Source organism: Podarcis vaucheri (assembly GCF_965113315.1).
Source record: "Podarcis vaucheri genome assembly, chromosome: 3".
Lineage (NCBI taxonomy): Eukaryota > Metazoa > Chordata > Lepidosauria > Squamata > Lacertidae > Podarcis > Podarcis vaucheri.
The window spans coordinates 128,419,345-128,431,936 of record NC_138761.1 but is presented as its reverse complement, the minus strand read 5'-3'; the positions used below and the strand labels follow the sequence as shown (position 1 = coordinate 128,431,936).

At 44.5% G+C, this 12,592-nt stretch overlaps 1 protein-coding gene across 5 annotated transcripts in view; it reads left to right on the top strand.

The window, feature by feature from the left end:
- The first annotated feature begins 1,768 nt into the window (after positions 1–1,768).
- SETDB2 (SET domain bifurcated histone lysine methyltransferase 2) overlaps positions 1,769–12,592 on the top strand; it is a 31,196-nt gene continuing 20,372 nt past the window's right edge. For 3 of the 5 annotated variants that reach the window (XM_082215767.1, XM_082215770.1, XM_082215766.1), the window contains exons 1-3: positions 1,769–1,851; positions 9,732–9,854; positions 10,028–10,093. In XM_082215767.1, the coding sequence (XP_082071893.1) occupies positions 1,839–1,851; positions 9,732–9,854; positions 10,028–10,093 (202 nt within the window). In that variant the 5' untranslated portion in view covers positions 1,769–1,838. The remainder of the gene's footprint in view (positions 1,852–9,731; positions 9,855–10,027; positions 10,094–12,592) is intronic. The other 2 variants (XM_082215769.1, XM_082215768.1) reach the window with 1 other exon arrangement.

The following is a 12,592-nucleotide window of genomic DNA, read 5'->3' as shown; positions in this document are numbered from 1 at the left end:
GGAGTGGTGCCATTTCAATGGGGAACTTGGCCTGTGAGAGGCAGAACGGGAAGGTGGCCTCCTGCTGCTTTACCCGTCCGCTGAAGCCTTGCTTCCTGGGGCAATGAGATCTGGTGAGGGGCCTGCAAGATCTCTCCAGAGGCCACAGCCCCTTCTCACGTCTCTTATTTATACCCCACCCATCTGACTTGGTTGCCCCAGCCACTCTGGGCAGCTTCCAACGTATATAAAAAACATAAAGCATTAAAAAAACTTCTATACAGGGCTGCCTTCTGTTGTCTTCTAAAGGTTGCCTAGTTGACTGCGCAGTCACATAGCCATGACCTCCAACATTTCTCCAATAAAAATAGGGATGCCCTAACGAAAAGCCAGACATTCTGGGATCAATTCAGAAACTGGGACCATTCCTGGGAAAGAGGGGCCCTTGAAGGGCCTGCACTTCTCTGGCGGCTGCCTCTGTCTGCCTCGTGGGCTGGCTGCCCTGGCTTAGGAGAGAGGCCTGTGTAAAAAACCAAAATCTGCCCTTATTCCCTTATGGGGAACACAAGAGCGCTTATAGAGTGCTTTGTAGGTTCTCCATCGGTCAGAGAAAATAACAAGAGGCCAACCAGAGAATATTGAGAAGCAAAGCAGCTCGTAAGCCTGATCTTTATTTAATTATGTTCAACAGGGTGCCCCCTTCACATGCAGAAGGAGGAGGACCCAGAACCCAGGTGTGCCAGCCCTTATATAGACATTTTAAATGCCCGCCCTGGAGTCCAAGACCACCCCCAGAAACATCATACATACATCACAGAAGGGGTGTAGCCCAAGACCATCCCCTAGACACATCATACCTACATGACAGACGGGGCGGTCTACAACAGAAATCTGAGTGCGTTGTTTATCTTCTGTCATTCTTTACCTCCTGTCTGGCAGGTTACCTGTTCATGCTTACTTGACTGGATACCCTGGCCAGTCTTTTGTAGTGACAAATAGTTCCTGAGCCAGGTCATACACAGATATACCCTTAAGACAGGTTTTGTGAATGAAAAGACATTGCAGAGAAAGCATTTGGTCAGTTTGGGAGCCAAAATGGCTCCAGGGCTGCCCTCCTGTACTGCCTCAGACATGGCCCATATATATATATAAGACCTTAATTTTTTTATTTCACCTGACTTCAGTGGGCGACCTCCGGAGCTTTTCTTCGGCCAGAACTGAGCTCTGGCCCTTCTCAGGCCGTTCTCTAAATCAGTAAAAATACATAGCTGACCCAGGTTCCGCCCCACCCCCGACAAAAATCCCGGTTCCAGCCCCTTTTTCTCGAAAGGGGTTGCCTCACCGGGTTGTTGTGGCAGAGACAGACAGACAGACAGGCGGGCGGCCCTGGGGTGGAAACCAGTCCTTTGGCTTGAATGGCCGGGGTCTTTTCTGAGGGGGTGGGATCATGTTTTCATCTAGGGTTTTGTTGTTTTTTTGCAAAAAAAGAACGGTTTCTTTTATTTTTTAACATGCTGGCCTTCAAGCGCGTGTGGACGCGCGGGCGTTTGTTCCTTCCTTAAGGTCTGGCTTTTCGGTTGCCCTGGGAGAAAGCGACCAGTCCACGGACGTCCTGGCGCCCCCGAGGTCGGCGCTTGTTTGGCAGGCGAGTCTCGCGGCTCCTGGGTCTTTCTTGCCAAGCGCAGATTCCCCCCGTTTTTTCTGCCGGTGAGCTCACTTGCTTACTGCGCATGTCACAGAGCGCGGCGGGGGCGGGGCTTGGCCTCCGGTGCGCGTGTGCAGAAAGCGGCGAGAGGCGGGGCCCAGCGAAGGCGGAATCCCGCGAGGGCCGCCGGGAAGAGGCAGGCGGGCGGGCGGCCATGGCGCTGGCAGGTACCGTGCGGGGCGCGGAGAGGGGCGGGGGGGGGCGGCGTTAATCCCGCTTGGCTACCCCCGTGTCTGCGCCCTTCGCTCTCGCCCCTTGGCAGCTGCCTGGGCCGGAGGAGGGAGACCCGCGAGGCCGCCTGCTAAGCCCCTTCATAGAATCATAGAGTTGGAAGAGACCACAAGGGCCATCGAGTCCAACCCCCTGCCAAGCAGGAAACCGAGTCCAACCCCCTGCCAAGCGTCGGCCGCTGCTCGTGTGGACTTGCGCCATCGTTAGGACCGGGCGCACAGCCACCCCGTCCCGCTTCTCCTCCCCGAACCCGGCCACGTTTGCGAACAGGAAAAAGGGGCCTTTTTAGTTGCAGCTGGGTTTTTTAAAAAAGGGTTTGTTCGGTTTTGTAGGATAGCAAAACACAGGTGGCAGTCTAAAACAAAGCAAAATAAGAGTCTTGACAGCCAGAGCTGTTTGACAGTAGAAGAGACTCTCTGGGAAGGCCTCGCCTTTCTTGGAGGTTTCTGAGCAGAGGTTGGCTGATCTAGTCGCGATTCCTGCGTCGCAGGGGGTTGGACTAGAGGACCCTCAGGGTCCCTTCCAACTCTACAATTAGTGAGAGTAATAAAATCTTACCAAAACAGCATTGAAATGTCACGGCTCTTTCAGACCTCCGTGCCTGAATGGAAACAGTTGTGTCTGTTGTTAAGCAACTGGGAGTGTCCGTTCACTGCACTAATATTATAACAACGTCAGAAGATCCCTTTTGGCGCATCCAGTCCAGCATCCATTTCTCACACTGGCCAGCCAGATACCTTTGGAAGCCAACAAGCACAGCCCATCCACTTATGAACCCCAATAACTGGCATTCAGAGGCCGGAGCGTTGGGCGAGGTCCTGGGAGATCTGGGTTCATTTTTTTATGAAATTTTTATTGGTTTTACAAGAGTTTTTATAACAAACAAACATAAAAGAAAAACAGACAAACAAACAAATATAATTTCAAAATGTCCTTTCATAAACTTCTTTCCTCGGACTTCCCCATACCTCCCTTTTCTGCATCCTCATGTCCAAGTTTTATAGCAACATATAAATGTTTTTTCCCATCCTAATTCATCATAGTCCTTTCTTAATCTAATCTTATATTACTGCAACCCTTTCTCTCTGTAAAATCTCGACATTCTAAACTTCATCAAGTTTATAATAGTTCTTAAGATAAATCTTAAATTTCTTCCAGTCTTCTTCCGCAGTCTCCTTTCCCTGGTCACGAATTCTGCTCGTCATTTCCGCCAATGTCATATAGTCAATCACTTTCATCTGCCATTCTTCCAAGGTGGGTAAATCTTGTGTCTTCCAATACTTTGCGATCAGTATTCTTGCTGCTGTTGTTGCATACATGAAAAAAGTTCTATCTTTTTTGGCACCAGTTGGCCGACAATGCCCAAGAGAAAGGCCTCTGGTTTCTTAAGGAAGGTATATTTAAATACCTTTTTCATTTCATTATATATCATCTCCCAGAAAACCTTAATCTTCGGGCATGTCCACCAAAGATGATAAAAAGTACCCTCAGTTTCCTTACATTTCCAACATTTGTTATCAGGCAAATGGTAAATTTTTGCTAGCTTAACTGGGGTCATGTACCACCTATAGACCATTTTCATCACATTTTCCTTTAAAGCACTACATGCCGTAAATTTAATACCAGTGTTCCACAACCTTTCCCAGTCAGCAGACATAATATTATAACCAATGTCCTGTGCCCACTTAATCATAACTGATTTAACTGTTTCGTCTTGTGTATTCCATTTCAACAGCAAGTTATACATTCTTGACAAATTCTTAATATTGGGTTCTAACAATTCTGTCTCAAGTTTTGATTTTTCCACCTGGAAGCCAATTTTCCTGTCTTGTTTAAAAGCCTCCATTATTTGATAGTAGTGGAGCCAATCTTGTACTTTGGGTTTTAATTTTTCATGGCTCTTTAATTTCAGTTTCTCTCCATCCTGTTCTAAGATCTCACAATACTTTGGCCATCCGACCTCCATATTAACTTTCTTGTGGGCCTTAGCCTCTAAGGGTGACAACCATCTAGGGGTTTTGTTTTCCAACAGATCTTTGTATCTCATCCAAACATTAAACAACGCTTTCCTTACAATATGATTTTTAAAGGCACTATGCACTTTGATTTTGTCATACCATAGATATGCATGCCAGCCAAATGCATTATTGAAACCTTCTAAGTCCAAGATATCTGTATTCTCGAGGAGCATCCACTCTTTCAGCCAGCAGAATGCTGCTGCTTCATAATACAATTTTAAGTCCGGCAGGGCAAATCCCCCTCTTTCTTTTGCATCTGTTAAAATTTTATATTTTATTCTGGGCTTTTTGCCCTGCCAGACAAATTTCGCAATATCTTTCTGCCACCTCTTGAAACAGTCCATCTTGTCTATAATCTGCAAAGTTTGAAATAAAAATAACATTCTAGGCAATACATTCATCTTAATCACTGCAATTCGGCCTAACATTGACAATCTCAAATTTGACCATATTTCTAAATCTTTTTTAATTTCTGACCAACATTTTTCATAATTGTCCTTATACAGATTCAAGTTTTTAGATGTTAAATTAACCCCTAGATATTTCACCTTCTTAACCACCGTCAGACCTGTCTCTTCTTGAAACTTATTCTTTTCCATATCTGTTAGGTTTTTCCCTAAGACTTTAGTTTTTTGTTTATTCAATTTAAATCCAGCTACCTGTCCAAATTGTTGGATTATTTCCAACACTCTTTTTGTACTAGTGTTTGGCTCCTGCAAGGTCAAAACCAGGTCATCTGCGAACGCTCTTAACTTATAGTGTTTGGTTCCGACCTTTACACCTTTAACCTGCTGGTCGTCTCTAATCATGTTCAGCAACACCTCCAGGACCGAAATAAAAAGCAATGGGGAAATTGGGCACCCCTGTCGTGTTCCTTTTTCTATCTTAAGTTCCTCAGTTATTACATTGTTTACAATCAACTTAGCTGTTTGTTCGGAATATATTGCACCCATACCATTCTCAAATCCTTGTCCTACCCCCATCCCATGAAGATTCTTTTTCATAAAACTCCATGAAATATTGTCAAAGGCTTTCTCCGCATCCACAAATATCAAAACTGCTTTAGTATTTATGTTCACCTCTAACTTTTCCAAAATGTCTATTATATTCCTAACATTGTCTGAGAGGTGTCTTTTTGGGAGAAAGCCTGCTTGGTCTCTGTGAATCTTCTCCATCAGTACTCTTTTAAATCTTTTTGCTAAAATGTCTGCAAAAATTTTGTAATCCACATTCAGTAACGAAATTGGGCGGTAGTTCTTCAGTTGAGTCTTTTCAGTCTCTGTCTTTGGTATGAGTGAGATATATGCTTCTTTCCACGATTCGGGTGCCTTTTTTCCCTCTAAGATCTCGTTACAAACTTCCTTTAACGGTTGTATCAGCCATTCCTTTAAAGATTTATAATATCTGGAAGTCAGTCCGTCTGGCCCTGGAGATTTGCCCAATTGCATGTCCTGAATGGCACCCTCTATCTCTTGTTCTGTTATTCTCTGGTTTAGATCCACCTTGCTATGATGAGAGATTTTTTGTAATCCATATTTATTAAGGAATTTATCTATGTCCTCTTCATTTTGTAATCCTTGGGAATAAAGTTTTTTAAAATAACTCACAAAACAATTTCTTATCTCGTTGGGTTTAAATATATTTTTTCCATCCACTTCTAGACTTGTGACTGTATTTAATTTCTGTCTTTTCTTAAGTTGCCATGCCAGAAGTTTACCACATTTGTCTGCCGACTCAAATGTCTTTTGTTTCATTTGCTTTATTTTCCATTCTATCTCTTGGTTCATCAATTCCATATATTGTGTTTGATACAACTTAATCTCCCTCAAAATCTCCTGGGACTTTGGTTTTGATCTTAGTTTTTTCTCTCCTTCTTTTATCTTTTCCAAAATTTTTTCCTTTTTCTCATTCTGTTTCCTCTTCTTTATTGAATTTTGTTGAATCAAAAATCCTCGCATCACAGCTTTACTTGCGTCCCAGATCACTCTTTTTTCCACCTCGCCCTTTAGATTGATTTCAAAATAGTCCTTTAGAGTTTTTTGGGCCTTCATGTGGATCTCTCTATCTCGAAATAGGGTGTCATTCATTCTCCATCTAAACTGACCAGTTGTTGTAAATTTCATTTCCATCTTCACGGCGTTATGGTCGGAACAGGTTTTTGGGCAGATTTCTACCTTCTTAATCTTCGGAGCCATTCCACTAGTAACCCATATTTGGTCGATTCTGGTCCAGGTCATCTTTGCATGGGAGAAAAAGGTTCCCTCTCTTTCAAGAGGGTTCCTTGTTCTCCAAATGTCTATTAAGTCCATATTTTCAGTCATTTCGAAGAAAGTCTTCGGGAGTCTCCCTTCTTTAGTAAGTGACAGTCTTTGTGTCTTGTCCATGTTTGTAGAGACTACACCATTCATATCTCCCATGATTATCATATTGTATTCCAAATAATCCGTCAAAGTTTCATGGAGTTTTTTGAAGAATTCTGCTTTACCTTCATTTGGTGCATAGATCCCAATTATCAAAAATTTTTCTCCTTGTACCTGAATCTCCACCGCTAAATATCTTCCTTGTTCATCTTTGAACATCATTTTTGGAGCCCACTTCTCTTTTACATAAATCACAACTCCTCTTTTTTTCACTTTGTCCGACGAAATAAATTCTTGTCCCAATTTTTTATTCATAAGCAGTCTCCTGTGTGCTCTAGTTATATGGGTTTCCTGTAAGCAAATCAAGTCCAGTTGTTCTCTGTACAAAATATGGAATACTTGTCGTCTCTTCAAAGGACTGTTCATCCCATTACAATTCCAGCTAAGGAATTGCAGGGCCATCTTGTTATTTTTCTGGTATTCCTCCAACAGCTCCCAATTGTTGTTCCTCCTCTGTTGGTGGTGGAAGATTCTGTCCAAACGAAAGGTTCAGGATGTCTATTACACTCTTTTGCTCAGCAATTGGGTCTACAGTTCCTTTCTGTAAATCTTCTTGATTTCTTTGCAGGAACCTGTCTTTATCCTGTATCGTCTTTATTTTCACCTTCTTCCCCCTATAATCAAAAGACAGTCCCTGTGGAAATTCCCACCTGAAGAGAATGGTGTTCTTCTTCAACAGGTAGACCAAATCCTTATAAGAAGCTCTCAAGTCCAAAATATGTTTAGGAATGTCTTTAAAGATCTGTATCGGTGAGTTCCCAATTTGTAAGGCCTTTTCAAAGTGCAGTCTTAGAATTTTGTCTCTTTCCTCCTTCGATCTCAAGGTAATCAGACAGTCTCTCGGCGCCTTTCTGTTCTGTCTTCTGCCCAGTCTAAATGCTGTTGTAATTTTAAATTCGTCTTCCTCTAGATCTTCCCAGGAATCAGCAAACTCTTTCGTTAAAAAATCCGTAAGATTGTCTCCTTCGTCCTCTGGAATTGATCGTAGTTTCAAATTCCTTTCTTTTCTTTGTAGTTCCCACAATGCCAGAGTTGCGTCGTGGTCATAGACCTTCCTGGCAATCGGTTCTAATTTTTCCTGGGTCTCTCCAGCAATAGTTCTGGCTTCCTCCGCAATTTGACGTGTGGCAGAATTTTCTTGCGTAAGCCTGTTTATAGATTCTGTATTCAGGTCAAGTCTTGTTGTTAAATCTGTCAATTTCTGTGAATTCTCTGTCAATTTCTTGGTATTTTCTGCCGTCTGCTTTGTTAGATTCTCCAAAGACTGGTTTATCTTAAGAAGGGCTTGCGACACTGCATCCATGGAGACTGCTGTACCTTTTTCTTGTCCTGTTGTCACTGTAGGGGTTATGCCTGAGATCGAGCCTCTTTTCTTGTGTTGCTGTAGCTGTTGTTGATATTGCCTTGTCTTGGCTCTCGTGCTTATCTCGTCTGCTGGGCCACTCATATCCCAAGGTCGTTTCCCACGAGAGCCTTCTCCTAAAGGAAAATTCCACTGTCCCAAAGCGTAGCAACTTTTAATTTACCCTCTAGAGGGAGCAAATCAAAATGTCCGCAAACAAAGGCAAAGAGTATTTAAAAAGCAGATTTATCGGGAGGCTTCTATATGTATCTTGCAACACTTTCCCAATAGATAGAGTCCCAGCCTTCCCTGATATATTGTGTCCACAGAGTCCCAAAACTTTGTAACAAATAAGCAATGAGATTTCCACTTTGTTACTTTCACAGGAGTCTAAAGTCAGTTCAGTGTTCCTTTGTTTTAATAGCAGTTTGTGCCAGGTTGAAGGCTGCAGAGAGTTCCCTTTCCTTTAAGTTGGTCATGCAGCTTATAAAATCACTTATTCCTCCCCTCTGCCCTGCAAGCTAGAGGGGATAGTCAAAGTCCAAATGTCGGATTCAAGCAGTTAAAGACAATATCCCATATGGATGCAGCTCAGTAACTTTCGTTGCTTTAATTGTCATGCAGTCGGGGGAAGGCAGACTTCCTTAATTTTCGCCTTTCCCGTTTTCAGCCTAATTTCAAGTAGTTTTGACACGAATAGAGGTTCAATCTTACTCACGGGTCTTTTTTGTCCAGATTATTCAGGAAGGGAATCGGCGCTCTCCACTAATGGCGACGCGGCTTCACCCTGCGGGCTGGGTAGCGATTCTCAGCACCGCGCTCCCCGTTGTCGTTCCGGAGCCTTTAAAAAGGCTCTTTCTGCGGTAAAGGGGGGCGCTTCAGGTGCCCACCGAATCTCCTTGTTCACAGGCTCCGTTCCTGTGATTTTAGGGGTCCCCCGCTTGCCGTAGCGGGTCAGACCCGAACTCGCAGAGCCGTCCTCTCTCCGGAGCTCGGAGAAGGAGCAGCCATTAGCGCTGGCGCCGAACCGGAAGTCGGGAGATCTGGGTTCAAATCCCCACTCAATCATGTAGCTCACTGGGTGACCTGGGGGCAGTCATAGCCTCTTAACCTGCCTCACAGGGTCATTAACTGCAGTGTGTGTGTGCCACGTCCTTGGAGGAAAAGGTGGGGTGTAATGCAAGAAAAAATTGCTCTTCTGCTTACCTGCTTAACTTTCTTAAAGCCAGCCGGATGGGGATGTTTGTCACCAGGCACCCAGAGATCTCCGCATGCTCGCAATTGGACCTGTGCCAGTTGGGAAATGCGCATAACTAATTTCTAACACTGGAGGCAGAGATAACCTGGATACAGTGATTCATGCTCTGGTAACTCCAAATTAGATTAGTGTAACATGGACTGCAGCTAGTATAGAATGCAGCAAGCGTATTGGCTGACTTGTCAAGCTGAGCACCAGTTCTGAAAAGGCTGCACTGTCTGCCTGTAAGTACTGAATTCACCTCAGGGTTAGGACTAATTTAGAAGGACTCAAATGACTTAGGACGCAGTTACCTAAAGCCTTTGCTGCTGTCATGGTGCCCATATGTTAAGATCTGCAATGGATGGCTTTCTTGTCCATTGCTGAGTGAGGCATGTACCTTGAAACTCACAAAAGGACTTGGATGGGTTTGAAATTCCCTGTCTCTGGAAATCTACCTGGTGCCAACGCAGGCACTGCTGTATTTTTGTTGTTGGCATTCTCCTGTCTCGGGAGATAATGGAGGAGGAGTGTTCCTTGGGGAAAAGTCAAACTATTGGGGAGTTACAGCACCTGCTGTTAGTCCACTGACTTCAGTAGGAAAGAGAAGAACCTATAATTTATTTTTATGGTTTTTCTAGAATTGTTAATTTGAGTTTAGATGGGATGGGTACTGCGCTGGAATCACAGTTGATTGAAGGTGAGGTTTACAATGAAATAAAACTCTGGAGAGGTGGTATTTGGGTGTTTCTTCTAATGAAAAAACTATTGAAACTTAGAACTCCCCCCTGCCCCACAGATGATGCAACAGAGTTTTGGAGGCAGATTGAAGATAGCCGAGTGGACTTGATATTTGACCAAGTGCAGAAGGTACTTTGGTCTCTGAAGCAGAAGATCAAGGACAGAACTGCAACAGATGAAGGTTTGGAATCCTTTGTTATTATAATCAAACCTTGAATGGCTTAATTCATATTGCGTACAGAATAAACGGTGCAAGCTAAGATTTACCATGCATTTATTTGCATGGTTATCATTTTTAGAGACTGTATTTTTAGTACAGATTTTTAAAAGTCGGTATTACTTTTATTTAAACAGAGTACTGCCAAGCTCTGGCATTTGTGAATCAAGTGGATATGACTAACCTCCTACCTCTGACAAATGGTACGAAAAGAGTTTTCATATTTTCTGTGTGTTGGTTTTTACTAAGCTAGAAATATTAGCTATCTCTTCAGAAACTATGGAAAACCCATTCTAATATGGCACTTCTTGAGTTTGGGATTAGGATTATGTCCATGCCTATCTTTTGGCCTGCATGTTGGAGCTTCACATTGCTATGGGAGCCTAATTGTGAAGCCTGATTTGTTCAATTCTCTTTTGAGTATTAGGATTATGGATGTTTGGACTCTGTTCCATTCAAGCGTAATGTCCAATGTGCAAAAGTCAGGCATGTGTATATGTTCCTGATCCCCCACTGAACACGGTTACAGACAACTTTTAATCTGTCTGCGGTATATAACTTGGAGAATAATTTTAGAGTTTCTCGTGAGAAGGTTAGGAATGCTGAGAGTTGTGACATCCATGTCGGCCATTCTACAGCTGCAAGGCATCGGTGGTGGCACTGCCTTTCCTCTGGGCTTTGCATCCCAAAGGTTTAAAGCAGGAATGGGGAACCTATCCAGTCTGAGGGCCATGTTCTCTTCTAGGCAGCCTTCCAAGGGCCACATGCTACTGGTGGGTGGGGTCAGGTGAAAAGGTGGGCGGAGCAACTACCATACTTTTCCGTGTATAAGACTAGGGTTTTTTTTACTAAAAAATAATGTTAAAAGGGGGATAGTCTTATACACGGGGCAATCTGCCCCCATTTCCTTAATTTTGAGTCCCCCCAAATAGTCTTATACATTGAAAAATATGGTAATTTATATTTTACCTTTTTGCAGTAGACTAGTTTACACATCCAGACAGCAAGAGGCATTATCAGAGCTCAAGGACACATTCCAGTCAGGCCAACGTGCAGCATGTGAGCTGGGCCAGGGAGGGGGCTGCCTGGGGAGAGTTTTGAGGGCCACATTTGGCCCCTGGGCCTGAGGTTTCCCACTCCTGCTTTGAAGGTCACATGAATTCTGTTAGGTGGGACATAATTGTTCCTCTTTTACTGGGTCAGACTCAGACTCCATCCAACTGAAGGCAGTTTGTGGTTTTCCAGAGTTTCTGGTGAAGGAGTTTCCAAGCCATCCTGCTTAATCTCCTCGTGCAATAACTAAACACTGCATTTATTCATTGTTCCTCACTTGGGCATAGTGTACAACAGGGTGGATAAAAATCAATGATTTCTTTTAATTAAAAAAAGGATTTTTAAAAATTTAAATCAGATTTTTTAATAATTTAAATCAGATTTTTAAAATAAAATGCTTTTGGAGGAAAAATATTTCTAAAGATAGTTTTCTATTTAAGTTACATTATAGTCCAAAGGAAATAAGGATTTGTTTTAAGTTTTTCATGTGTGCTAAAACTCAGTCTAAGTTGTTTTTTTTAAAAAAAATGTTTAACCACATCAGTTAACAAACATGGATACATATTGTCAGGGTTGCTTCCAGATCCTAGCTCACAGAGGATCACGCCAGCCAGCGATCGTTAAATAAAAGTCTTTATTGAGTTACAGTCTCCATTCTCGAGCTGCTGCGTGCAACCCTACGTCTTATGCTTAGATCGGCGAAGCTCCGTCTGAGTCTCCGCCCCTTGCACATCAACTTAATATCCTAGCCCTGCTCCACCTTTTCCGCCTGACTGTTCTCCTCTGGGTCCCTCTGCCCCCCTGGGTCTCTTCCTTCCGGGATTCTTCTGACGCTGACCCCCCGGACTCTCCTGTCTCCTTGCGCCGGGCTTTAGGACCTGGCTCCCTTTCCGGGCTGCCTACTGCGCCACCTTCCTGTGCATTTGAACTTGGCGCGCGCGCCCAACCTTCCACTTTCCGTCTAACCGTTACTTCGCTCCCCGATGAAGGTGTGGCCACTCCTGACTCGTGCCCTCCCTCCTGTTGCGAGCTGCCAGCGCTCGATCCCTGGCGCTCTTCCTCTTTCCTACTCTCTGGCAGTGACGCTGGTCCCGATTTCCAACTGCTCCCCTCTGAGTCCCCTCTGGCTCTATCTTCCTGGGGTGTCCCCCTAGTCTCCCCCCTTGCCCTGGCCACTGGTGCTCCTTTTTGTGAATCTTCTGATTCACTGGAAAGACTCGGAGATCTCGGGTCGTCGTCATCACTCATCCTTTCTTCTGCCTCCTCCCCCTCGCTCTCTGTTTCCTCCCTTGCCCTCGCCTCTGCTCCTGAACCCCTGACATCCATCCCCCCCTCGAAGCCCCCTCTTCCCCCCTCCCCTCCTTCCGGTGCGGGAGCTGGGTGCTGCCGTGTCAAGGGGACGAATGTCGGGTACAGTTCGCTTCCCGTGGCGGGCCTCCATCTGAAGTCTTCCGGTTCTTCCTCCCTGCTCTCGTCGATGACGGTCACCTCTGCTCCCATCTCTGTGCCGCCGTGCTCGAGACCCTGGTCGTCCCCGAAAACGTCCATGTCCGTCTCTCCCTCGCTTCCTTCTGGAGGCGTTGCTCGTCCTGGACCCTCCAGCCACTTTCTGCGCCACTGCTCCTCTGGTCGATCATCCCACCAATACG